This window comes from Engystomops pustulosus, chromosome 7 (assembly GCF_040894005.1).
Source record: "Engystomops pustulosus chromosome 7, aEngPut4.maternal, whole genome shotgun sequence".
Lineage (NCBI taxonomy): Eukaryota > Metazoa > Chordata > Amphibia > Anura > Leptodactylidae > Engystomops > Engystomops pustulosus.
Window position 1 is genome coordinate 168,764,065 of NC_092417.1, and position 27,131 is coordinate 168,791,195.

Below are 27,131 nucleotides of genomic sequence, written 5' to 3' on the forward strand. Positions count from 1 at the left end.
GCATGTTATAGAGCAGGAGGAGCTGAGCATATTGTACATGGTGTCCTATCTGCAGGCTGCATGTTATAGAGCAGGAGGAGCAGAGCAGATAGTACATAGTGTCCTATCTGCAGGCAGCATCTTATAGAGCAGGAGGAGCTGAGCATATTGTACATAGTGTCCTATCTGCAGGCAGCATGTTATAGAGCAGGAGGAGCTGAGTGGATTGTACATAGTGTCCTATCTGCAGGCTGCATGTTATAGAGCAGGAGGAGCAGAGCAGATAGTACATAGTGTCCTATCTGCAGGCAGCATCTTATAGAGCAGGAGGAGCTGAGCATATTGTACATGGTGTCCTATCTGCAGGCAACATGTTGTAGTGCAGGAGGAGCTGAGCAGATTGTACATAGTGTCCTATCTGCAGGCTGCATGTTATAGAGCAGGAGGAGCTGAGCAGATTGTACACAGTGTCCTATCTGCATGCGGCACGTTGTAACTTTCAAAACACAACAAAAAATCTCTCGAGGTGTAAACCAGTTTGGATCTGTTATTTCTCACAGCTGAGGGTTTGTGCTTTTGTATCCAGAGGACAGTCTCTCTGTGAGCTGTAGACATCTGTACATCTTCTGCGTCCGTAGTCGGCTGCAGTGTAACGCATATCAGTCTGGATTACAAACTTTTCAGTTTTCTTTAAACCCTCTAAACTGGATACAACTGTAACAAACTCTCAGCTGTCAAAAGCAATTGGTCACGATTTCAGAGTTTTCAGCCTCTGAAAGTAAGCAGAGGTCTCAAAAATCATAATGGATTGAAATGTTATACATTGTACGAAGAATATTACAACGTTTGTCGCAATGTATATTTACATATTTACAGTATATTATATACTTCCCTGGACCCATTGGATTAGTGTCTCGTCACTGCACACGCTGTACTGAGAGGCAGAATTTAGTAGGCAAATGAATTCATGTGCAGGGAGTGGCTCGCCCCTGGATTGTACAGGGTTACGTCTCCACAGGTCATTCAGTATCTCTTATCCAGGCTGAGGAGCGCAGCGTTACAGTGTATCAGCGGGGGTAGTAAGTACATAGTTTCTTACCTTTGCAGGGTATAGGTGTCAAATGTTTACTGTAACAATTGCTGTAGATCTCATCCGTGCGACTGTATGGAAAGCAAATACTTGTAGCATATAACACCGGCGGAATAGGACATAACACTTCCCAAGGATCTAGTGTGATTGTTACTTTGTTATTATTATTATATTACTGTTATATTGTAATCCTCTAATACGTCCCATCTGAATGGCTCAGATTTATGGTTATTTTTTCGCTTGTGGTTCCTCTATCGGTATCACCATGTGATGTTATTACAATGTCAGGGGGAAATGATACATTGTGTCATGTACAAGATAATTGTTCTTCCGCTCTTCGGAACCCTCATTGTTTTAAGGACAATACAAAGAGAATAAAAGCTCTGCTGGATGTAAAACATTAAAAATGAATGTGAATAATAATAAGACAATATCGTCCTGAGGAGATCTCAGTAAGCGGCAGGATGTGGTGTGAGCTTCTGAGGCAATAACCTGCCAGAAAGCTCTTCCTGTGTTATCTACAGGGACATTAAAAGTTTGCACCCTCCGCTCTATTTCGCCACAGATCTGCAGGTGACACTTGGGCGCTGATCACCTCAATCTCGGGCTCCTTTCTTTCTGATGGTAAATGCTGAGATATGAGATGAAGTGCAAAGTCATATTGTAATCATTAGTCAATTTACACCTTCCCTAAGCTACTTGTACAACCTGAAGAGCTGTTGGCTCCTCCTGATTCTCAATAAGGAGCCATTCAGACACATTTAGTAGTACAGGCGGTCCTCTACTTAAGAACACCTGACTTACATACGACCCCTAGTTACAAACGGACCTCTGAATGTTGGTAATTTGCTGTACTTTAGTCCTAGGCTACAATAATGAGTTATAACAGTTATCACAGGCGTCTGTAATTGAGATTTATTGTTAATCCTGGTTCTTATGACAACCCAACATTTTTAAAATCCAATTGTCACAAGAGACCAAAAAAATTTTGACTGGGGTTACAATAATAAAGTATACGGTTCCGACTTACATACAAACTCAATTTAAGAACAAACCTACAGAACCTATCCTGTACGTAACCCGGGGACTGCCTTGTATCTGCTAAGCACTTGGTACCTCAGCATTGCCGAAATCTGCAGGTTGGGCCAATATTTATGTATATGGCATAATGTATATTCGATATGTCTGATCTGTCTCCTGCCCTTGCTCTCCTGCCCTACTCCTCCGGCACCATCATGTATCTCAGAGACAGTAGTAGTAAATAGAAGGCTGAGAATCCTCTGATGTTGATTGGCTAACCACAAAGGATGATGTTGGTTGCAAGCTTTCGAGACTACTTACCTTGGGTCACTTCATCAGGAATTTGTTACTTAGTAGTAACGAAAGGTATCAACTACTGAGAACTCAAAGTTTTCTTCTCTTTAAGCACTGGCTAACACAGTGCAAATAATCTTATTGCTGAGACAATAGTTGAAATCAAACTATTTAATCCTTATTCCATATTCTCTGTTCAGAGTAGGGATTTACTTAAAGGGAACCTGTCACCACATTTTTCATAAATATAGCTAGTGACAGCTTCCTATAGAGCCCTAAAACTATCTTTAGTTTCCCTCAAATCCACATAAAATGAGTTATAATCTTGTCTGGTATCTAGGGATCTATAGGGAGAGTTGTGGGCATGGCCTAATATCATGTGAGCAGGGTGACATCATCACAGGTCCTTTAGTCTCTTAACCTTAGCAAACTGTACCCCATGCACATATCTGACCACATTAATAAAAAAAAAAAAAAAAAAATCAAGGAAGCCTGAAAGGACTTCTACTCCTCTCCATGCAGGCTGCTGTGATTTCATGAGATATATGCATGGTGTACTGTTTGGTAATGTGAGGAGCCTAAGGGACCTGCAATGTTGTCACATGACATTACTGCGCCATCTCACACTGCGCTGATACCTCTGTGTCATTGGCTACTATGGGCAGGGCCGATTCTAGCCTTTTTGCTGCCTGAGGCGAAATTTTAAAATGCTGCCCCCCCCACCCCCCCGTGTACGCGTGCACGTGCGTGCCCCTGATGATGCTACCTTACACACTAGTAGTCATTAGACACAGATATTAGTGACATCTAGTACCTTACAGGTGACCATTTACTCCATCGGGAAGGGTACTTCTTTACGCTTTTTTCCGGCCTTGCTTTTCCTCCGAATTCACAAAGAAATGTCTTCAACTCCATGCAGCACAACTCCCCATGGCGCTCCTAAAAATACCACAGTCACTTACAGTATAATGGATTGTGACTCCAATATATATTATCCTCACAACATGACTGAACAAACTATTCTCAACATAAAACATCCTTTAGTCACCCAAATTAGAGCATATATAGTAATTCAATTAGGTCCCCTAATTTAGCCTCCCCCAATAATGAACAGCCGAGTATACATAGTCTCTCCTCTCTACCATTTATATACAGCCTCTCCCCTATCCCCCTGTATACACAGCCTTTCTTCTACCCCCCTGTATACACAGCCTACACCCCCCCACACCCCGTATACAGTCTCAGCTCCCCCACCACCTGTATCCAGTCTCAGCTGTATACATGCCCCACACAATTACCCCCAGTAATGTCTCCCATACAACCCCCCAAAATTTCCCCCATACAACCCCAATGTAATGTGTCCCACAGTCTCCCAGTAATTACCCCCACAGCTACCCCCAGTAAGTAATGTGCCCACACACAGCCCCCCACTAAGTAATGTGCCCACACACAGCCCCCCACTAAGTAATGTGCCCACACACAGCCCCCCACTAAGTAATGTGCCCACACACAGCCCCCCAGTAAGTAATGTGCCCACACACAGCCCCCCAGTAAGTAATGTGCCCACACACAGCCCCCCAGTAAGTAATGTGCCCACACACAGCCCCCCAGTAAGTAATGTGCCCACACACAGCCCCCCAGTAAGTAATGTGCCCACACACAGCCCCCCAGTAAGTAATGTGCCCACACACAGCCCTCCAGTAAGTAATGTGCCCACACACAGCCCCCCAGTAAGTAATGTGCCTCACACACAGCCCCCCAGTAAGTAATGTGCCTCACACACAGCCCCCCAGTAAGTAATGTGCCCACACACAGCCCCCCAGTAAGTAATGTGCCCACACACAGCCCCCCAGTAAGTAATGTGCCCACACACAGCCCCCCAGTAAGTAATGTGCCCACACACAGCCCCCCAGTAAGTAATGTGCCCACACACAGCCCCCCAGTAAGTAATGTGCCCACACACAGCCCCCCAGTAAGTAATGTGCCCACACACAGCCCCCCAGTAAGTAATGTGCCCACACACAGCCCCCCAGTAAGTAATGTGCCCACACACAGCCCCCCAGTAAGTAATGTGCCCACACACAGCCCCCCAGTAAGTAATGTGCCTCACACAGCCCCCCAGTAAGTAATGTGCCTCACACAGCCCCCCAGTAAGTAATGTGCCTCACACAGCCCCCCAGTAAGTAATGTGCCCACACAGCCCCCAGTAAGTAATGTGCCTCACACAGCCCCCCAGTAAGAAATGTGCCTCACACAGCCCCCCAGTAAGAAATGTGCCTCACACAGCCCCCCAGTAAGTAATGTGCCTCACACACAGCCACCCAGTAAGTAATGTGCCTCACACAGCCCCCCAGTAAGTAATGTGCCTCACACACAGCCCCCCAGTAAGTAATGTGCCTCACACACAGCCCCCCAGTAAGTAATGTGCCTCACACAGCCCCCCAGTAAGTAATGTGCCTCACACAGCCCCCCAGTAAGTAATGTGCCTCACACAGCCCCCCAGTAAGTAATGTGCCTCACACACAGCCCCCCAGTAAGTAATGTGCCCACACACAGCCCCCCAGTAAGTAATGTGCCCACACACAGCCCCCCAGTAAGTAATGTGCCTCACACAGTCCCCCATGTTCTTCCCTGGCCCCTGTCATGTCTCCCCCTTACCTCACTCAGGCAGCTCTCTGTGTGTGTACTGCTTTCCCCGGCAGGTCATGTGACCATTGCATCATCAAAGGTCCTTCAGCCTTCAGCCTCCGGGAGTCTTCTACTCCCGGAGGGTGAAGCAACTGCTGGGTGAAGCAACTGCTGGGGAAAGCAGTCCCTGTACATGGTCTCATAACGATCTGTGTCCTGAGGACACAGATCGTTATGAGAGAGGGAAGGAAGATCTAGCGATCCCCCTGCTGCACTCACCATTCCGTGCTCCCATGCAGCTCCCTCATCTCCTCCAGCCATCAGCCGCTCTGTGAAGGGACACAGGTCGGCACGGGCACCTGGTGACGTCATCACGCCGACCTGTGTCCTGCAGAGCGGTGCACACAGGCGCGATGTGCTGCACCGCTCTGCCTATAAATTACATCACCGCCTTGAAGGCGGCGATGTAATTTATTTTACAGGTGGCACGGACCTGCCAGCCATTGGCAAGTCTGTGCTACCAGCGGCAAAATGCCGCTTTTAAATGGGGTCCGCTATCTGCCGCCTGAGGCGGGGACTTCACCTCGCCTCATGGCAGAAGCGGCCCTGACTATGGGCATAAGAGGAGAGAATCTCATGGTGTGGCCACCGTCTTCCCCTGACCTTAACCCTATAGAGAACCTATGGAGCATTATCAAGCAAAATATCTGAGGGTGAGAGGCTGTTCCCATCAAAGCAGCAGCTCCAGGAGGATATTCTGACATCATGTAAGAAATTCAAGCTCTCCCAAAACTCCAAGTTCAACGGATACAAGAAGGGTCCCATGTTACATGTACCTTGGTCTGTTGGATGTTTTGGATCGAAATAGTGTTTGATTTGAGTGAATGTGACCTCCTAATACTGCTAATTCTACAAATGACAATTTGTAGCGGGACAGCAAGCAGAGATCTAGAGAACCGTGAGGAATTGATACAGAAAGTACATTGGATTTTTCCTTACAAAAACCATATCAATTATTTGCTGAAAGTGGACAACTCCTTTAAACAGGTTTGTTGTATATGCAAATATCTATAATAATCACTGTGTGTAATTATACCCCTATCTATTTTAACCCCTTATTGCCAAGGCCCTTTTTTATTTTTCACTCCCCACCTTCAAAAATTTATTTTTCCATGTACCAAGCTCTATGATGGCTTGTTCTCTGCGTAACAAATTGCACTTCATAGTGGTGGTATTTAATATTCCATGTCATGTACTGGGAAGCGGGGAAAAAAAAATTCAAATGCAGTGAAATTGGTGAAAAAAACGCATTTTAGCCGTGGGGGCTCGGATTTAAAAGGCAAATGCAATTTGCAGGAAACACTCCCAGGTAATGGAGAGGAGTCAGCCCGTAAGCCCTCTCAAAACAACTGCAGCCGACGCGGGGTTAATATATCGAAAGTCAAAAGTTTCCTATCTTCACCTATTTGTTCCACATCAAAAAATACGGTACCATTTTTTTTATTATAAGGCGCACCATGAAGAAATACCTGCTAAAACATATTGGTTCATAAATAAGGTGCACCGGATTATAAGGCGCACCTGATTATATGGATGAATAACCAGCAGATGGCAGACCTGTGCACAGTTCAAGGCAGCTGTTGTCTGTAAGTACGGTTCATATATAAGGCGTACTGAACTACGAGAAAGGCGAGAAATACGGTAATATCTCCTGAACCCTGGTACATAGAAACATCATTTTTATGTCATTTTAAACAGAAGAATCTCTTTATATGCTGTATGTAATGGAGATATTCATCCTTAAATTTGTACTAAAAAATGATTTTTATGTACAGCTATTCCCGATTTGCACAATTCAAATATCTTATAAAAGAGGAGACTGTTTAATATGACACTAGAAGTGTGTTTCTAGGTGCCAGGGTTCAGGTGATATAGGTGTTTGAATTGTTCCCACCTCCAGCCTGCTGAAGGCAGAATATAGAAGAAGCTGCAGGAGACTTTCACTTTGCAGAAGTACATGCACCCTCTGCATCTGTAGCTGAACCTGGAGGAGGATGATGGAATAATGCTGTACATATGTATCACATGTTATGGTAAAAGTTACTACTTATTTAAAAACTTTAATTGGAAAAATGACAAAAAGCCTATTTTTTCACATTTGTAGTCAATTATTGGCAAATTTTCTAAAGAAAAAAAAGTCATCAATAAAACTTTCCTAGCAAGTCTCCCATGTCATGAGAAACCAAAACAGAGTAAAAATTATGATATTGAAAGCTGTTCCAAAGAAGTGCGGAGAGCGGTAAATCTTGTTGCTTGTTCCATCAAGTTCTCAGCGCCTCCTTAGCAAGAGGAAGGGGTCTAAAAGGTTCATAAGGGGGTACAACACGATCTCCATGCAGAATGTAAGGGATGTTACAGGGTCCATAGCATCGCTGGCAGACTGGGGATTGTATGAGGAGAGCATGGGATTTATTATGCCAGGACTGGACAGGATGAGCAGGGTTTGCGGGTGGCGCGCGAGGATGAGCAGGGTTTGCGGGTGGCGCGCGAGGATGAGCAGGGTTTGCGGGTGGCGCGCGAGGATGAGCAGGGTTTGCGGGCGCCGCGTGAGGATGAGGAGTGGCACCTTTGGCTGGGATGATTATTATCATCATGCAATGTGCACCCAGTACATTGCATTATTGTGGAGCATGACTTATACTCTGGTAAGTCGGGTTTACCGAGCTCCTCTGCTCTATAATACTGCAAAAATTGTGCAATATGGGAGTGACTGGTCCACTTTTCTGGAAAATTTGTCTTCATTATTTATTATCAAACAAAAGGTTATTGGCTCAGAAAATCTGACACGCTAAACACTTTCTGGGCTACAGGTTATAGGGACTGTAAGTAGTATATTATCTATAGCCAGAGTGTTTTTATTGAGCAGGGGAAGCAGAGCATATTGCACAGGGTCCTATCTGCAGACTGCAGGCAGCATGTTACAGAGCAGAAAGAGCTGAGCAGATTGTAAATAGCTCGCTCCTAACGTTCCTGTCTTGAGCGCGTAGCTCTCCCCTAACCCTCCTGTCTTCAGCACATAGCTCGCTCCTCACCCTCCTTTCTTCGGCACATAGCTCGCTCCTAACCCTCCTGTCTTCAGCACGTAGCTCGCTCCTAGCCCTCCTGTCTTCAGCACGTAGCTCGCTCCTAACCCTCCTGTCTTCAGCACATAGCTCGCTCCTAACCCTCCTGTCTTCAGCACATAGCTCGCTCCTAGCCCTCCTGTCTTCAGCACATAGCTCGCTCCTAGCCCTCCTGTCTTCAGCACGTAGCTCGCTCCTAACCCTCCTGTCTTCAGCACATAGCTCGCTCCTAACCCTCCTGTCTTCAGCACGTAGCTCGCTCCTAACCCTCCTGTCTTCAGCACATAGCTCGCTCCTAACCCTCCTGTCTTCAGCACATAGCTCGCTCCTAACCCTCCTGTCTTCAGCACATAGCTCGCTCCTAACCTTCCTGTCTTCAGCACGTAGCTCGCTCCTAACCCTCCTGTCTTCAGCACGTAGCTCGCTCCGCACCCTCCTGTCTTCAGCACGTAGCTCGCTCCTAACCCTCCTGTCTTCAGCGCGTAGCTCGCTCCTAGCCCTCCTGTCTTCAGCGCGTAGCTCGCTCCTAACCCTCCTGTCTTCAGCACATAGCTCGCTCCTAGCCCTCCTGTCTTCAGCACTTAGCTCTCTCCTAACCCTCCTGTCTTTAGCACAAAGCTCGCTCCTAGCCCTCCTGTCTTCAGCACGTAGCTCGCTCCTAACCCTCCTGTCTTCAGCGTGTAGCTCTCTCCTAACCCTCCTGTCTTCAGCACGTAGCTCGCTCCTAACCCTCCTGTCTTCAGCACGTAGCTCGCTCCTAGCCCTCCTGTCTTCAGCACGTAGCTCGCTCCTAGCCCTCCTGTCTTCAGCGCGTAGCTCGCTCCTAGCCCTCCTGTCTTCAGCGCGTAGCTCGCTCCTAGCCCTCCTGTCTTCAGCGCGTAGCTCGCTCCTAGCCCTCCTGTCTTCAGCATGTAGCTCGCTCCTAGCCCTCCTGTCTTCAGCGCGTAGCTCGCTCCTAGCCCTCCTGTCTTCAGCGCGTAGCTCGCTCCTAACCCTCCTGTCTTCAGCGCGTAGCTCTATCCTAACCCTCCTGTCTTCAGTGCTTAGCTCTCTCCTAACCCTCCTGTCTTCAGCACGTAGCTCGCTCCTAACCCTCCTGTCTTCAGTGCGTAGCTCTCTCCTAACCCTCCTGTCTTCAGCACGTAGCTCGCGCCTAACCCTCCTGTCTTCAGTGCGTAGCTCTCTCCTAACCCTCCTGTCTTCAGCACGTAGCTCGCGCCTAACCCTCCTGTCTTCAGTGCTTAGCTCTCTCCTAACCCTCCTGTCTTCAGCACATAGCTCGCTCCTAACCCTCCTGTCTTCAGCACGTAGCTCGCTCCTAGCCCTCCTGTCTTCAGTGCTTAGCTTGCTGTAGTTGCGCGCATTTGTTTGAGAAGCTGCAGTTCTGCACATGTGCAGTAGGTCAGGCTTCCGAGCCCTTCCATAGAATCTCAGGCCTCTCAGATGAGTGCGCAGAGGACAGGAGGGTAGGAGTGATACTCAACATCCCAGAATCCTCTGTGAATCAGTAGTTCCTGCTCTACGGCGCAGCTGCTCCATGTCCCAGTAGCCTCTTAAGAAAATTTGCACATAGATCTGATAAAAGATAGATAGGGGCACATTCACTTACCCCATCCCCGGAATTTACCGAAAGTGCATTGTCCAATGATAATGCATTGTGCCTCGATTCACTGAGATCTTGCACCCGATATCCTGCATGTGTCGCTTCCCCCGCACAGGTCCAACGGAGTCCTCCATCTTTTTAGTGGTGCATGTAAGTGCATTGTCCTGGGACACAATTTGAAAGTTAAATCCCGCGCTCAGTCCGAATCAGTCGGATCATCCAACGGCACACCCCCTAATTTGTGTCGCATGGAAAGATCTTTTCAACTTTCCCTTAGAGTACCTGTTTGCCTCCTAATTTGTCGCAGTTGCACCAAAAAAAAAAACCCAACTGATCGCGTGCACCTAAATATCACCGCAGGCACTTGTTAAATACCTGTGCAAGCCTTATCATCCCCGAAAAAAGGCGCACAGTTTGGCGAAAGTGAGCAGTGCGACCCTTAGTAAATGAGCCCCATCATGTTCTGGGCCACAAAAGTGATAGGACTACAAAACATGAGATGTACCTGCCACCGGATCTACTTTATTAGTTAGATCCGTGATGGTTGATTCCTTTAAGTTCACTACTTCTACAATGAGAGGAGTCATTTTGTAATTTAGTATTATAAATGATTCTGTATTGTTATATTGTTTCTACATTGTTGCAATGTTTCAGTTCCCGGAATAGTCAGTAGTGTAAAGTCTGGATATTTAACTCCTTCCAGGATATTGCGCTTCTGTATAGATAAGAACTAACGATTTCAGTAATAAAAAAAAATCTAGTTCCCTCCCTCTTCACAGAATCGGGCCAAGTTCTCGCATGGTTCTGAATGATTTACCTGTCACAGTGTATACAGAGGGTGACTTGGCTGCACAATAGAGCACAGAGGTATCAGATGTGATTGTATGAGACGTATGCACAGATTGGGAATAGCAGGTACCAGCCTGCGCTTATTAATGATTTACACCAGGTCGCCCTCCCCCCTCACTCTGTAAACTATTTCCTCTCACAGGTAAATTATTAAAAGGGTCAAATCTGATATTATTAAATAGGGATGGGTCCTTTCCCCTGCTGTTATACCTCTTATATAAGAGGACACTTGTACAAAAAAAGGGACCTGTGAGTATTTTATTACATTTTATAAGATGTAATAAAATTGGCGCTACTATACAGATTACTAAACGCTACTATACGGAGGCGGATTACAGATTACAGTGAATCTGCAGACAAGGGATTTACATTTTGCATCTTAACAATTATTGTGAAGCCTCCCAGGGAAAATGTTTGATGCATCTTATATACAGACTTTGCATATTGATTTAACTAAAAGTTAATATTTATATATAGATGATGTGACGTCATCTATTGTCAGTAGTGATGTAATGATGGGTCAGTGTTATCTATATAGAGGTCATTGTACAGGGAGGGGGAGGAGATAAGCTGTGACATCATCTATTGTCAGTAGTGATGTAATGATGGGTCAGTGTTATCTATATAGAGGTCATTGTACAGGGAGGGGGGAGGAGATAAGCTGTGACATCATCTATTGTCAGTAGTGATGTAATGATGGGTCAGTGTTATCTATATAGAGGTCATTGTACAGGGAGGAGGAGATAAGCTGTGACATCATCTATTGACAGTAGTGATGTAATGATGGGTCAGTGATATCTATATAGAGGTCATTGTACAGGGAGGGGGAGGAGATAAGCTGTGACATCATCTATTGTCAGTAGTGATGTAATGATGGGTCAGTGTTATCTATATAGAGGTCATTGTACAGGGAGGGGGAGGAGATAAGCTGTGACATCATCTATTGTCAGTAGTGATGTAATGATGGGTCAGTGTTATCTATATAGAGGTCATTGTACAGGGAGGGGGAGGAGATAAGCTGTGACATCATCTATTGTCAGTAGTGATGTAATGATGGGTCAGTGTTATCTATATAGAGGTCATTGTACAGGGAGGGGGAGGAGATAAGCTGTGACATCATCTATTGTCAGTAGTGATGTAATGATGGGTCAGTGTTATCTATATAGAGGTCATTGTACAGGGAGGAGGAGATAAGCTGTGACATCATCTATTGTCAGTAGTGATGTAATGATAGGTCAGTGTTATCTATATAGAGGTCATTGTACAGGAGGGGGAGGAGATAAGCTGTGACATCATCTATTGTCAGTAGTGATGTAATGATGGGTCAGTGTTATCTATATAGATGTCATTGTACAGGGAGGGGGAGGAGATAAGCTGTAACATCATCTATTGTCAGTAGTGATGTAATGATGGGTCAGTGTTATCTATATAGAGGTCATTGTACAGGGAGGGGGAGGAGATAAGCTGTGACATCATCTATTGTCAGTAGTGATGTAATGATGGGTCAGTGTTATCTATATAGAGGTCATTGTACAGGGAGGAGGAGATAAGCTGTGACATCATCTATTGTCAGTAGTGATGTAATGATAGGTCAGTGTTATCTATATAGAGGTCATTGTACAGGAGGGGGAGGAGATAAGCTGTGACATCATCTATTGTCAGTAGTGATGTAATGATGGGTCAGTGTTATCTATATAGATGTCATTGTACAGGGAGGGGGAGGAGATAAGCTGTAACATCATCTATTGTCAGTAGTGATGTAATGATGGGTCAGTGTTATCTATATAGAGGTCATTGTACAGGGAGGGGGAGGAGATAAGCTGTGACATCATCTATTGTCAGTAATGATGTAATGATGGGTCAGTGTTATCTATATAGAGGTCATTGTACAGGGAGGGGGAGGAGATAAGCTGTGACATCATCTATTGTCCGTAGTGATGTAATGATGGGTCAGTGTTATCTATATAGAGGACATTGTACAGGGAGGGGGAGTAGATAAGCTGTGACATCATCTATTGTCAGTAGTGATGTAATGATGGGTCAGTGTTATCTATATAGAGGACATTGTACAGGGAGGGGGAGGAGATAAGCTGTGACATCATCTATTGTCAGTAGTGATGTAATGATGGGTCAGTGTTATCTATATAGAGGTCATTGTACAGGGAGGGGGAGGAGATAAGCTGTGACATCATCTATTGTCAGTAGTGATGTAATGATGGGTCAGTGTTATCTATATAGAGGTCATTGTACAGGGAGGGGGAGGAGATAAGCTGTGACATCATCTATTGTCAGTAGTGATGTAATGATGGGTCAGTGTTATCTATATAGAGGTCATTGTACAGGGAGGAGGAGGAGATAAGCTGTGACATCATCTATTGTCAGTAGTGATGTAATGATGGGTCAGTGTTATCTATATAGAGGTCATTGTACAGGGAGGGGGAGGAGATAAGCTGTGACATCATCTATTGTCAGTAGTGATGTAATGATGGGTCAGTGTTATCTATATAGAGGTCATTGTACAGGGAGGAGGAGGAGATAAGCTGTGACATCATCTATTGTCAGTAGTGATGTAATGAGGGGTCAGTGTTATCTATATAGAGGTCATTGTACAGGGAGGGGGAGGAGATAAGCTGTGACATCATCTATTGTCAGTAGTGATGAAATGATGGGTCATTGTTATCTATATAGAGGTCATTGTACAGGGAGGAGGAGGAGATAAGCTGTGACATCATCTATTGTCAGTAGTGATGAAATGATGGGTCATTGTTATCTATATAGAAGTCATTGTACAGGGAGGGGGGAGGAGATAAGCTGTGACATCATCTATTGTCAGCAGTGATGAAATGATGGGTCATTGTGTGCCCTTCAGACAATTTGCAGCCTCATGGTCACTTTGTGCAGCCTCCCTTCTTCTTCACGAGTGGTAAAATCCATCCATATTTGGAGTGACATTCTAACATTGTGTGAGGAGACCGCTTGTGTGTCTGGACTGTTTTGTCTTATGTGGCATCTCTCATGGTTTTATCATAGATTAAGTAAAAGTTCAGTTTTGATACCCGGCTTTAGCGAAAGATTTAATAGATATATTCGGGGTCATTTACTAAGGGCCCGATTTGCTTTTCCTGACGTGTTACCCGAATATTTCCGATTTGCGCCGATTTCCCCTGAATTGCCCCAGGATTTTGGCGCATGCGATCGGATTGTGGCGTATCGGCGCTGGCATGTACGCGACGGAAATCGGGGGCGTGGCCGAATGAAAACCTGACGGATTCGGAAAAACCGCTGCATTTAAAAAAAAAAAATAAATGTCGCGGAGCTTGCACTTACCATCACTAGGAATAGGCCGGTGAACTTGAGTGCGTTCCGATGCTCTTCAGCGCAGCAGCGCCACCTGGTGGACGTCGGAGGAACTGCCTTAATGAATCCCGTCCGGACCCGAATCCACCGCAGAGAACGCGCCGCTGGATCGTGAATGCACCGGGTAAGTAAATCTGCCCCAATACATCTTACACTGATGGATAGCTTGGTATGCACAACACCCTGGAAGTCAGGTCTTATCTGTGATTTGGCAGGTGCCGATAGATTGTAGCTTTCTGTGGCACACGCTGTCGAAAATCCGGAGTAATAAATACACCACATACATTAGGAACAACAAGAAATGTCATCAGTTCAATGACTTGTTACACATTCATCTATTACAACCATGTTACAACATTATACACACAACCTGGAACACAAAATCACCGGCTCCTTATCACAAAGCTCCTCACTATCTCTGATTTTTATCACTGGTGACTATATAATTGTCTTATGATTTGCAGTTTTGCTACTTGAACACTTTCTATATAATATAACTCGTATACAGGACAAGTGTGAATGTATACATTCTCTCCTATTGTAACACTTTCTTTTGTCTTGAATACTCTACAGCAGACCTGAGGCTATGATCACACGGCCGTCATCTTCATTGGTATTTGTAATCCAAAATCAGGAGTGCGACCAAAGATTTACAAATCTCTCTGGAGATTCCAGTCCGGGTTTTGACAATAAATATTGCACTTTTGCACCTAATTTGTGGGTTATCGTCAGACATTGCAAGCAGTCTTGAAACTCTTGTGGGGTTTTTGGTATACAGCTCCCATGCAGACTACAGCATGTCTGATAAAAAAAAATAAAGTGCACCATGTACCAGCTCCTGTGCTGCTCCGGTACTTTCGTTATCGAAACTGTCACCAATGGAAAATTCCAGGGAAGCACGGCTCCCGCTCTGGCCAATGAGTGGCTTCCTTAAACCCTGGGGTGCCACTTTCTTTGACCATGGGAGGTCATTGGGGCAGATTTACTTCCCCGGTCCATTCGCGATCCAGCGGCGCATTCTCTGCGGTGGATTCGGGTCCGGCCGGGATTCATTAAGGTAGTTCCTCCGAAGTCCACCAGGTGGCGCTGCTGCGCTGAAGAGCATTGGAACACACTCGAGTTCACAGGCCTATTCCTAGTGAAGGTAAGTGCAAGTCTTGCGACAATTTTCTTTTTTTAAATGCGGCGGTTTTTCCGAATCCGTTGGGTTTTCGTTCGGCCACGCCCCCGATTTCTGTTGCGTGCACGTCGGCACCGATGCGCCAAAATCCGATTGCGTGAGCCAAAATCCCGCAATACAGGGAAAATCGTCGCAAATCGGAAATATTCGAGTAACACGTCGGGAAAACGCGAATCGGGCCCTTAGTAAATGACCCCCAGTGTCTTTGTTGTCTCTAGATTTGAGGAGGCCACTCATTGGAGGAATGTGCTCCAACCAGGGGCACTGATGAAAAACTGAAGTACTGGATAAACGCAGAAACCTGTTCCCCATTCCTAGATGTTAACCTAAACTCTCTGCTGCCCGAGACGTGTAACAGAACACCCCATCCAGGAATTATATGACAGGTTATTTTTCTCTGTGAAGAGACACTGCTTTATATCAGGTGACTGCACCCCCAACGCTGCCTTCCATCTTGCTGCAGGTGGGCGCTGCCTAAGGCAAGAGGCTCAACTCTCTTCATGGCTGGTGCACCCCTCCCCGGCCCTCTGGGGGTCATTATCAGTTTACACAACCAAGTCAGTGAAAAGAGGGAGTGACGCTTATTAAAGGCACAGCCCTTCGAGGAAACCCACACCGGACGTCACAAGTAACATGTCTAGAAAATCAGATTTGTCCAATAGTTCATGAAATAAAGCATGAGCCTGTAGACATGTCAGATAACCGCTGCCTGTTACTAGCTGAGGCCAACCTGCATTATGACACTTTTGGTTTCCTGTTCCTGTCATTGCATAAATAACTGTACAACATCTGTGTATGAGACTTCCTCTCGAGAAAAACGGTCTGCAGAAATCACACAGCCATGGGAGTACTCAAGGATATACACATAATATACTGAATGTATATACACTCACCGGCCACTTTATTAGGTACACCCGTCCAACTGCTCGTTAACACTTAATTTCTAATCAGCCAATCACATGGCGGCAACTCAGTGCATTTAGGCATGTAGACATGGTCAAGACAATCTCCTGCAGTTCACACCGAGCATCAGTATGGGGAAGAAAGGTGATTTGAGGCCTTTGAACGTGGCATGGTTGTTGGTGCCAGAAGGGCTGGTCTGAGTATTTCAGAAACTGCTGATCTACTGGGATTTTCACGCACAACCATCTCTAGGGTTTACAGAGAATGGTCCGAAAAAGAAAAAACATCCAGTGAGCGGCAGTTCTGTGGGCGGAAATGCCTTGTTGATGCCAGAGGTCAGAGGAGAATGGGCAGACTGGTTCGAGCTGATAGAAAGGCAACAGTGACTCAAATCGCCACCCGTTACAACCAAGGTAGGCAGAAGAGCATCTCTGAACGCACAGTACATAGAACTTTGAGGCAGATGGGCTACAGCAGCAGAAGACCACACCGGGTGCCACTCCTTTCAGCTAAGAACAGGAAACTGAAGCTACAATTTGCACAAGCTCATGGAAATTGGACAGTAGAAGATTGGAAAAACGTTGCCTGGTCTGATGAGTCTCGATTTCTGCTGCGACATTCGGATGGTAGGGTCAGAATTTGGCATCAACAACATGAAAGCGTGGATCCATCCTGCCTTGTATCAACGGCAACTGTGTGATGCCATCATGTCAATATGGAGCAAAATCTCTGAGGAGCTTCCAGCACCTTGTTGTATCTATGCCACGAAGAATTGAGGCAGTTCTGAAGGCAAAAGGGGGTCCAACCCGTTACTAGCATGGTGTACCTAATAAAGTGGCCGGTGAGTGTATATGGACAGTGCACAGTACCACTTCTCCAGTATATATATGGACAGTGCACAGTACCACTTCTCCTGTATATATATATGGACAGTGCACAGTACTACTTCTCCTGTATATATATGGACAGTGCACAGTACCACTTCTCCTGTATATATATGGACAGTGCACAGTACTACTTCTCCTGTATATATATGGACAGTGCACAGTACCACTTCTCCTGTATATATGGACAGTGCACAGTACCACTTCTCCAGTATATATATGGACAGTGCACAGTACCACTTCTCCTGTATATATATGGAAAGTGCACAGTACCACTTCTCCTGTATATATATATGGACAGTGCACAGTACTACTTCTCCTGTATATATATGGACAGTGCACAGTACCACTTCTCCTGTATATATATGGACAGTGCACAGTACTACTTCTCCTGTATATATATGGACAGTGCACAGTACCACTTCTCCTGTATATATATGGACAGTGCACAGTACCACTTCTCCTGTATATATATGGACAGTGCACAGTACCACTTCTCCTGTATATATATGGAAAGGGCACAGTACCACTTCTCCTGTATATATATATGGACAGTGCACAGTACCACTTCTCCTGTATATATGGACAGTGCACAGTACCACTTCTCCTGTATATATATATGGACAGTGCACAGTACCACTTCTCCTGTATATATATGGGCAGTGCACAGTACCACTTCTCCTGTATATATATGGACAGTGCACAGTACCACTTCTCCTGTATATATATGGACAGTGCACAGTACCACTTCTCCTGTATATATATGGACAGTGCACAGTACCACTTCTCCTGTATATATATGGACAGTGCACAGTACCACTTCTCCTGTATATATGGACAGTGCACAGTACCACTTCTCCTGTATATATATGGACAGTGCACAGTACCACTTCTCCTGTATATATATGGACAGTGCACAGTACCACTTCTCCTGTATATATATGGACAGTGCACAGTACCACTTCTCCTGTATATATATGGACAGTGCACAGTACCACTTCTCCTGTATATATATGGACAGTGCACAGTACCACTTCTCCTGTATATATATGGACAGTGCACAGTACCACTTCTCCTGTATATATGGACAGTGCACAGTACCACTTCTCCTGTATATATGTGGACAGTGCACAGTACCACTTCTCCTGTATATATATATATATGGACAGTGCACAGTACCAGTTCTCCTGTATATATATATGGACAGTGCACAGTACCACTTCTCCTGTATATATATATGGACAGTGCACAGTACCACTTCTCCTGTATATATATGGACAGTGCACAGTACCACTTCTCCTGTATATATATGGACAGTGCACAGTACCACTTCTCCTGTATATATATATGGACAGTGCACAGTACCACTTCTCCTGTATATATATATGGACAGTGCACAGTACCACTTCTCCTGTATATATATGGACAGTGCACAGTACCACTTCTCCTGTATATATATGGACAGTGCACAGTACCACTTCTCCTGTATATATATGGACAGTGCACAGTACCACTTCTCCTGTATATATATATGGACAGTACACAGTACCACTTTTCCTGTATATATATGGACAGTGCACAGTACCACTTCTCCTGTATATATATGGACAGTGCACAGTAACACTTCTCCTGTATATATATGGACAGTGCACAGTACCATTTATCCTGTATATATATATGTGGACAGTGTACAGTACCACTTCTCCTGTATATATATGGACAGTGCACAGTACCACTTCTCCTGTATATATATGGACAGTGCACAGTACCACTTCTCCTGTATATATATGGACAGTGCACAGTACCACTTCTCCTGTATATATATATGGACAGTACACAGTACCACTTTTCCTGTATATATATATGGACAGTGCACAGTACCACTTCTCCTGTATATATATATGGACAGTGCACAGTAACACTTCTCCTGTATATATATGGACAGTGCACAGTACCATTTATCCTGTATATATATATGTGGACAGTGTACAGTACCACTTCTCCTGTATATATATATGGACAGTGCACAGTACCACTTCTCCTGTATATATATATGGACAGTGCACAGTACCACTTCTCCTGTATATATATGGACAGTGCACAGTACCACTTCTCCTGTATATATATGGACAGTGCACAGTACCACTTCTCCTGTATATATATATGGACAGTGCACAGTACCACTTCTCCTGTATATATATGGACAGTGCACAGTACCACTTCTCCTGTATATATATGGACAGTGCACAGTAACACTTCTCCTGTATATATATGGACAGTGCACAGTACCATTTATCCTGTATATATATATATATGGACAGTGCACAGTAACACTTCTCCTGTATATATATGGACAGTGCACAGTACCACTTCTCCTGTATATATATATATATGGACAGGGCACAGTACCACTTCTCCTGTATATATATATGGACAGTGCACAGTACCACTTCTCCTGTCCTGTATATATATATGGACGGTGCACAGTACCACTTCTCCTGTCCTGTATATATATATGGACAGTGCACAGTACCACTTCTCCTGTATATATGGACGGTGCACAGTACCACTTCTCCTGTATATATATGGACAATGCACAGTACCACTTCTCCTGTATATATGGACAGTGCACAGTATCACTTCTCCTGTATATATGGACAGTGCACAGTACCACTTCTCCTGTATATATATGGACAGTGCACAGTACCACTTCTCCTGTGTGTATATGGCCGGTGCACAGTACCACTTCTCCTGTATATATATATATGGACAGTGCACAGTACCACTTCTCCTGTATATATATATGGACAGTGCACAGTACCACTTCTCCTGTATATATATGGACAGTGCACAGTACCACTTCTCCTGTATATACATGGCCGGTGCACAGTACCACTTCTCCTGTATATATATATATATATATGGCTGGTGCACAGTACTACTTCTCCTGTATATATATATGGACAGTGCACAGTACCACTTCTCCTGTATATATATATATATATATGGACAGTGCACAGTACCACTTCTCCTGTATATATATGGACAGTGCACAGTACCACTTCTCCTGTATATATATGGACAGTGCACAGTACCACTTCTCCTGTATATATATGGACAGTGCACAGTATCACTTCTCCTGTATATATATGGACAGTGCACAGTACCACTTCTCCTGTATATATATATATATGGACAGTGCACAGTACCACTTCTCCTGTATATATATGGACAGTGCACAGTACCACTTCTCCTGTATATATATGGACAGTGCACAGTACCACTTCTCCTGTATATATATGGACAGTGCACAGTACCACTTCTCCTGTATATATATATATATATGGACAGTGCACAGTACCACTTCTCCTGTATATATATGGACAGTGCACAGTACCACTTCTCCTGTATATATATGGACAGTGCACAGTACCACTTCTCCTGTATATATATGGACGGTGCACAGTACCACTTCTCCTGTATATATATGGCCGGTGCACAGTACCACTTCTCCTGTATATATATGGACGGTGCACAGTACCACTTCTCCTGTATATATATGGACAGTGCACAGTACCACTTCTCCTGTATATATATGGACAGTACACAGTACCACTTCTCCTGTATATATGGACAGTACACAGTACCACTTCTCCTGTATATATGGACAGGGCACAGTACCACTTCTCCTGTATATATATGGACAGTGCACAGTACCACTTCTCCTGTATATATATGGACAGTGCACAGTACCACTTCTCCTGTATATATGGACAGTGCACAGTACTACTTCTCCTGTAAATATATGGACAGTGCACAGTACCACTTCTCCTGTATATATATATGGACAGTGCACAGTACCACTTCTCCTGTATATATATGGACAGTGCACAGTACCACTTCTCCTGTATATATATGGACAGTGCACAGTACCACTTCTCCTGTATATATGGACAGTGCACAGTACTACTTCTCCTGTAAATATATGGACAGTGCACAGTACCACTTCTCCTGTATATATATATGGACAGTGCACAGTACCACTTCTCCTGTATATATATGTACAGTGCACAGTACCACTTCTCCTGTATATATATATGGACAGTGCACAGTACCACTTCTCCTGTATATATATATGGACAGTGCACAGTACCACTTCTCCTGTATATATATGGACAGTGCACAGTACCACTTCTCCTGTATATATGGCCGGTGCACAGTACCACTTCTCCTGTATATATGGACAGTGCACAGTACCACTTCTCCTGTATATATATGGGCAGTGCACAGTACCACTTCTCCTGTATATATATGGACAGTGCACAGTACCACTTCTCCTGTATATATATGTACAGTGCACAGTACCACTTCTCCTGTATATATATATGGACAGTGCACAGTACCACTTCTCCTGTATATATATATGGACAGTGCACAGTACCACTTCTCCTGTATATATATGGACAGTGCACAGTACCACTTCTCCTGTATATATGGCCGGTGCACAGTACCACTTCTCCTGTATATATATGGACAGTGCACAGTACCACTTCTCCTGTATATATATGGACAGTGCACAGTACCACTTCTCCTGTATATATGGACAGTGCACAGTACCACTTCTCCTGTATATATGGACAGTGCACAGTACCACTTCTCCTGTATATATATGGACAGTGCACAGTACCACTTCTCCTGTATATATATGGACAGTGCACAGTACCACTTCTCCTGTATATATATATGGACAGTGCACAGTACACTTCTCCTGTATATATATGGACAGTGCACAGTACCACTTCTCCTGTATATATATGGACAGTGCACAGTACCACTTCTCCTGTATATATATGGACAGTGCACAGTACCACTTCTCCTGTATATATATGGACAGTGAACAGTACCACTTCTCCTGTATATATATGGGCAGTGCACAGTACCACTTCTCCTGTATATATGGACAGTGCACAGTACCAATTCTCCTGTATATATATGGGCAGTGCACAGTACCACTTCTCCTGTATATATATGGACAGTGCACAGTATCACTTCTCCTGTATATATATGGCCGGTGCACAGTACCACTTCTCCTGTATATATATAGACAGTGCACAGTACCACTTCTCCTGTATATATATGGACAGTGCACAGTATCACTTCTCCTGTATATATATGGCCAGTGCACAGTACCACTTCTCCTGTATATATATAGACAGTGCACAGTACCACTTCTCCTGTATATATGGACAGTGCACAGTACCACTTATCCTGTATATATATGGACAGTGCACAGTACCACTTCTCCTGTATATATATGGACAGTGCACAGTACCACTTCTCCTGTATATATATGGACAGTGCACAGTACCACTTCTCCTGTATATATATGGACAGTGCACAGTACCACTTCTCCTGTATATATATGGCCGGTGCACAGTACCACTTCTCCTGTATATATATATATATATATATATATATATATATATATATGGCTGGTGCACAGTACTACTTCTCCTGGGTGTGATTCTCAGTACTTTGGGTTACCACTGAGCTCTTCCATTAGTTTTCTTCCTATTCTTGTGCGTGAGAATTGTTCTTCTCTCCAGTGACATCTGATCTGTGAGACTGTAAGCAGATGATTGTACCCGGAGCATGGAGGACACTATATTTAGTGTAGATATTGTGTTGTCATTATGTTACAGTAGTGATATATACATATTTAGTGTAGTCATTGTGTCATTATGTTACAGTAACAGTAGTAATATATATATATAGCTGTGACACTGTACATGTATGTATCTGACTGTAACTATCTGTATCTATTTTGAACTACTACAGAACTGCATTAGTGTCTCCAGAAGATGAAGAGAAGGTTCCATGTCTGGAAAGTTCTGACTGTTCTGTGTTTTTCTCTTTGTGTCCTGGTCATGATCACCCGGGTTCCGGCTGATGTGGGGTGTCCAGACCCGTCTGATCCGTATCTCCAGGTAATGCTGATCACCACCGTACTAGGAGCAGGACAAGATTATGGGGCACAGTGTGAATACTGATCAACTCAGCGATTGATTGATTACTTTACATACAAGGGGTAACTTAAGGGGTTGCATTGGATGTGGTCACATCTGGACCCTGAGGGGGACCTAGGATTTTCCTCTAATCAGGACACCAGTGCTATAGATGACAGATAAAAGCTTGGGGTTCTGGTTCTGGTATATATTCTGTAAGAGGCCCAGTGGTTACATGTTATGCCTCTGTTCGCATGTTATAGAAATATACAGAATAATTGGCTCATTCACTTTCTATTTCTGGGTTTACAGATGAGAGACGTGCAGGACAACCGCTTGTTTGATGTGAAGCGCGACGCTCTACAAAGTCTTGACATCCCCTATAAACAACTACTGGGTTCTCCTTCTGGAACAAAAAGTGAGTCAGTCAGACTTCAGGGGGGGATGAAATATTTCACATGGAAATTTGGTATCGCCCTAATAGGGAATCAGAACATAAAATGTAACCAGAACTACAAATATATTGGAAGAAGTAATTTTAATATTAATATCCCAATTGTGGAGGGGGGGGGGGTGTGGAGTGCTGGGTGCTTCTTAACGTGTGTGTCCACTCCTCAATCATGTTTATAGGAACCCCCAAAGTAGCCAAGAGAATAGACATTTCTGTCAGCGTAATCATGGTAAACATGTGAATTAAAGGGATCGGTCACTCTTTTACATAAGTTGCCTTTACTGCCTTAATTATAACCCCTCAATGTTTGAGTGATTAAACATTCCTGCTATTTACTTTTTGTACTATGTGCAGACTCTGTGATTCTTTGTTTACATATCTGAGCTCTGATGAATAGGAGGAGCTGTAGCAGGAGAGTTACAACTCATTCAGCTCCCGCCCCTCTTCCTTTTTCCATTTGTGAGGACGGACAGTAAAAATAGATACACAGTGGGAGATGCCATGAGGACAGGCGGATGCAGAGAGAGAGGTGAAGCTGTGTATATATGAGGAGGCAGCATGGAAAGCACAGGGAAAGGCTGAAGCTATCAAAGGAGGCAGAGACACTGGTACATGCAAAGACATATCTAATGGAAAATTTATTGAAAAGTGGTCAACCCCTTTAAGCCGCAGGGTGAATTTCACAACTTTTAATATCCATGCTTCACCTTCGCAGAGAAGGAATACAATGGGGGTCATTTACTAAGGGCCCGATTCGCGTTTTCCCGACGTGTTACCTGAATATTTCCGATTTGCGCCGATTTCCCCTGTATTGCCCCGGGATTTTGGCGCACGCGATCGGATTGTGGCACATCGGCGCTGGCATGCACGCGACGGAAATCGGGGGGCGTGGCCGAACGAAAACCTGACGGATTCGGAAAAATGACGCATTTTTAAAAAAAAATGTGTTGCGGAGCTTGCACTTACCTTCACCAGGAATAGGCCGGTGTACTTGAGTGCGTTCCGATGCTCTTCAGCACAGCAGCGCCACCTGGTGGACATCGGAGGAACTACCTTAATGAATCCCGGCCGGACCCGAATCCACCGCAGAGAACGCGCCGCTGGATCGCGAATGGGCCGGGTAAGTAAATCTGCCCCATTGTATCCATTCGCATCAGTGACTTATAAGTGCAATGCAGGATGGGACTTGTCCTCCAGAGAGAGAGAGACTTCACTCTGTGTATCCAGATCCTGAACAGAGTAGACACTAGACGAGACGACCCCAATGATGATCAAGCACTAAATGAACCAATACAATAATATATTTATCATATTTTTACGGCAGGATTTCTATCTATTGGTATTTCTTCTGTGAAGAGACATAAAGAAAACTATCTGCTGACCACAATCCAGTCCATCTTCAGCCACTGCAGACAGGACGAGTTGAGTGACTTGGTGGTGGTCATCTTCCTGGCTAATCAAAGGGTCACGGATAACCAGGACACCGCGGAGGAAATCCAAAAACACTTCCCTTCCGAAATCGCTGCGGGTCACCTCCTAGTCATCAGCAGCTTTATGAATACCTACCCACCGCTGGACGGCCTGAAGAGGAACTACAATGACGCCGTCTCAAGAGTCAAGTTCCGCTCGAAGCAGAATGTGGATTACGCCTTCCTGGTCAACTTTTGTGCCAATCTGTCTCGTTATTATCTTATGTTAGAGGACGACGTGACGGTTTCTTTGAACTTTCTTACAACCATTAAGAAATACATCAATGAGTACAAGTCTCCTTGGACTACTATCACTTTTTCGAACTTGGGATACATTGGAAAACTTTACCATAATGAAGACCTTGCAAAACTGGCCCGTTTCCTGCTCCTCTTCTACGACGAGATGCCGTGTGATTGGCTCCTGGACCTGTTTTATAAATCCAAAGCTCAGCCGGACATCATCCGCTATAAACCGTCTCTCTTCCAACACATGGGAACATATTCCTCTTTCCAGGGCAATTACAATAAGCTGAAGGACAAAGACTTTGTGGAAGTGGTGGCGGAGTACGGAGATCACCCCCCGGCTTTGTGCTTTACGGATATTAAGGTTTATAAAGACAACAATCCGGATAACCTTTGCTTCGCCGGTTCCAGGTTCTTTTGGGGCATGGAGCTAAAATCTAACCAACATTACACAATGGTTTTCCAAAAACCGACTAACATTAAACAAATAAGTATCATTACCGGGACTCTGGAACATCCTAAAGATGTCCTAAAATCAGGGAACGTACAGCTAGGAAGAGAAATAGAGCAGAATACAAAAACCTGCAAAACCTTTACCAAAATTGGAGAGTTCCAAAACGGAATTTTTTCACTTGAGAATATGGACGACGCAACAGGGGGGTCGATAGACTGCCTTAAAATTCAGGTCTCTGCACCCCAGGATGACTGGCTTATAATACGGAAAGTAGGTATTTGGGTCAGGAAGGAGAAGACGTATAATGACACCTCATCTCATCCGTGATTGATCTCTTTTGTATCGCTCTTTCCATGAGACTCCCCCGATTATTCCCGCGGTAGTCATATGATTGCTCCCTACAAGCCGCAGCCAGACGCCAAACATCACTGAACAGCGGGGAAATCATATTGTATTTAAAAAAAAAAAAAAAGAACTGTAATTTAAGAGAAAAAAAAAATAGGGCAAATTTTTTTCGTTTCTTGAAGAAATTACTCATTTTGGTAGTTTTTGCTCAATTATTTCTATTTTTTTAATTATTGTGTTTTATAAGTATTAATAGTGTCTTTCCCACCCGGTATGTGTATCTGTAGATTTCATATACCACTGGGAGAAGCTTAGTCTATTTTCTTGCCTGCTGCTATGTAATGCATATTGCAAAAACTGGCTAAAGTATAGAGGGGAGGGAAAAGAAAATGTTGTGAGAACATTTATTGTTATAACCTGCTCAGGAACTGGTCCATCGACTTTATATTAGTGCCAACGTTAATTACAAATAACAAATAGTATTCCAAGGTCAAGGTGACAGAGATTTTCCTAAGAATATGACTACTATAATATTTTATGCAAGATTTCAAGTAATTTAATACTGCCCCCTATGTACAAGAATATAACTACTATAATACTGCCCCCTATGTACAGGAATATAACTACTATAATACTGCCCCCTATGCACAAGGATATAACTACTATAATACTGCCCCCTATGTACAGGAATATAACTACTATAATACTGCCCCCTATGTACAGGAATATAACTACTATAATACTGCCCCCTATGTACAAGAATATAACTACTATAATACTGCCCCCTATGTACAAGAATATAACTACTATAATACTGCCCCCTATGTACAAGAATATAACTACTATAATACTGCCCCGTATCTACAGGAATATAACTACTATAATACTGCCCCCTATGTACAAGAATATAACTACTATAATACTGCCCCCTATGTACAAGAATATAACTACTATAATACTGCCCCCTATGTACAGGAATATAACTACTATAATACTGCCCCCTATGTACAGGAATATAACTACTATAATACTGCCCCCTATGTACAAGAATATAACTACTATAATACTGCCCCCTATGTACAGGAATATAACTACTATAATACTGCCCCCTATGTACAAGGATATAACTACTATAATACTGCCCCCTATGTACAGGAATATAACTACTATAATACTGCCCCCTATGTACAGGAATATAACTACTATAATACTGCCCCCTATGTACAAGAATATAACTACTATAATACTGCCCCCT

General features: G+C 44.1%; 1 protein-coding gene across 2 annotated transcripts; it reads left to right on the forward strand.

Annotated features, from left to right (window-relative positions):
• Positions 1-978: 978 nt before the first annotated feature.
• On the forward strand, positions 979-26,829 carry LOC140071300 (alpha-1,3-mannosyl-glycoprotein 4-beta-N-acetylglucosaminyltransferase C-like). Of its 2 annotated transcripts, XM_072118889.1 has the most exons (4): positions 979-1,058; positions 22,748-22,896; positions 23,227-23,332; positions 24,690-26,829. In XM_072118889.1, exons 2-4 carry the CDS (start codon positions 22,771-22,773, stop codon positions 25,856-25,858), a joined length of 1,401 nt encoding a protein of 466 aa, XP_071974990.1. In that variant the 5' UTR covers positions 979-1,058; positions 22,748-22,770; the 3' UTR covers positions 25,859-26,829. The 2 variants fall into 2 exon arrangements, with proteins under 2 accessions (XP_071974990.1, XP_071974991.1); XM_072118890.1 differs by lacking the exon at positions 979-1,058 and having other exon boundaries at positions 22,389-22,896.
• The last annotated feature ends 302 nt before the right edge of the window (positions 26,830-27,131 follow it).

Bases quoted from the DNA above. Each gene is read 5' to 3' on its own strand.
- LOC140071300 (XM_072118889.1), top strand. From the start codon at position 22,771: ATGAAGAGAAGGTTCCATGTCTGGAAAGTTCTGACTGTTCTGTGTTTT. The intron at 22,897-23,226 runs GTAATGCTGATC...CTGGGTTTACAG, and splicing joins CGTCTGATCCGTATCTCCAG to ATGAGAGACGTGCAGGACAA. The intron at 23,333-24,689 runs GTGAGTCAGTCA...TTTTTACGGCAG, and splicing joins TTCTCCTTCTGGAACAAAAA to GATTTCTATCTATTGGTATT.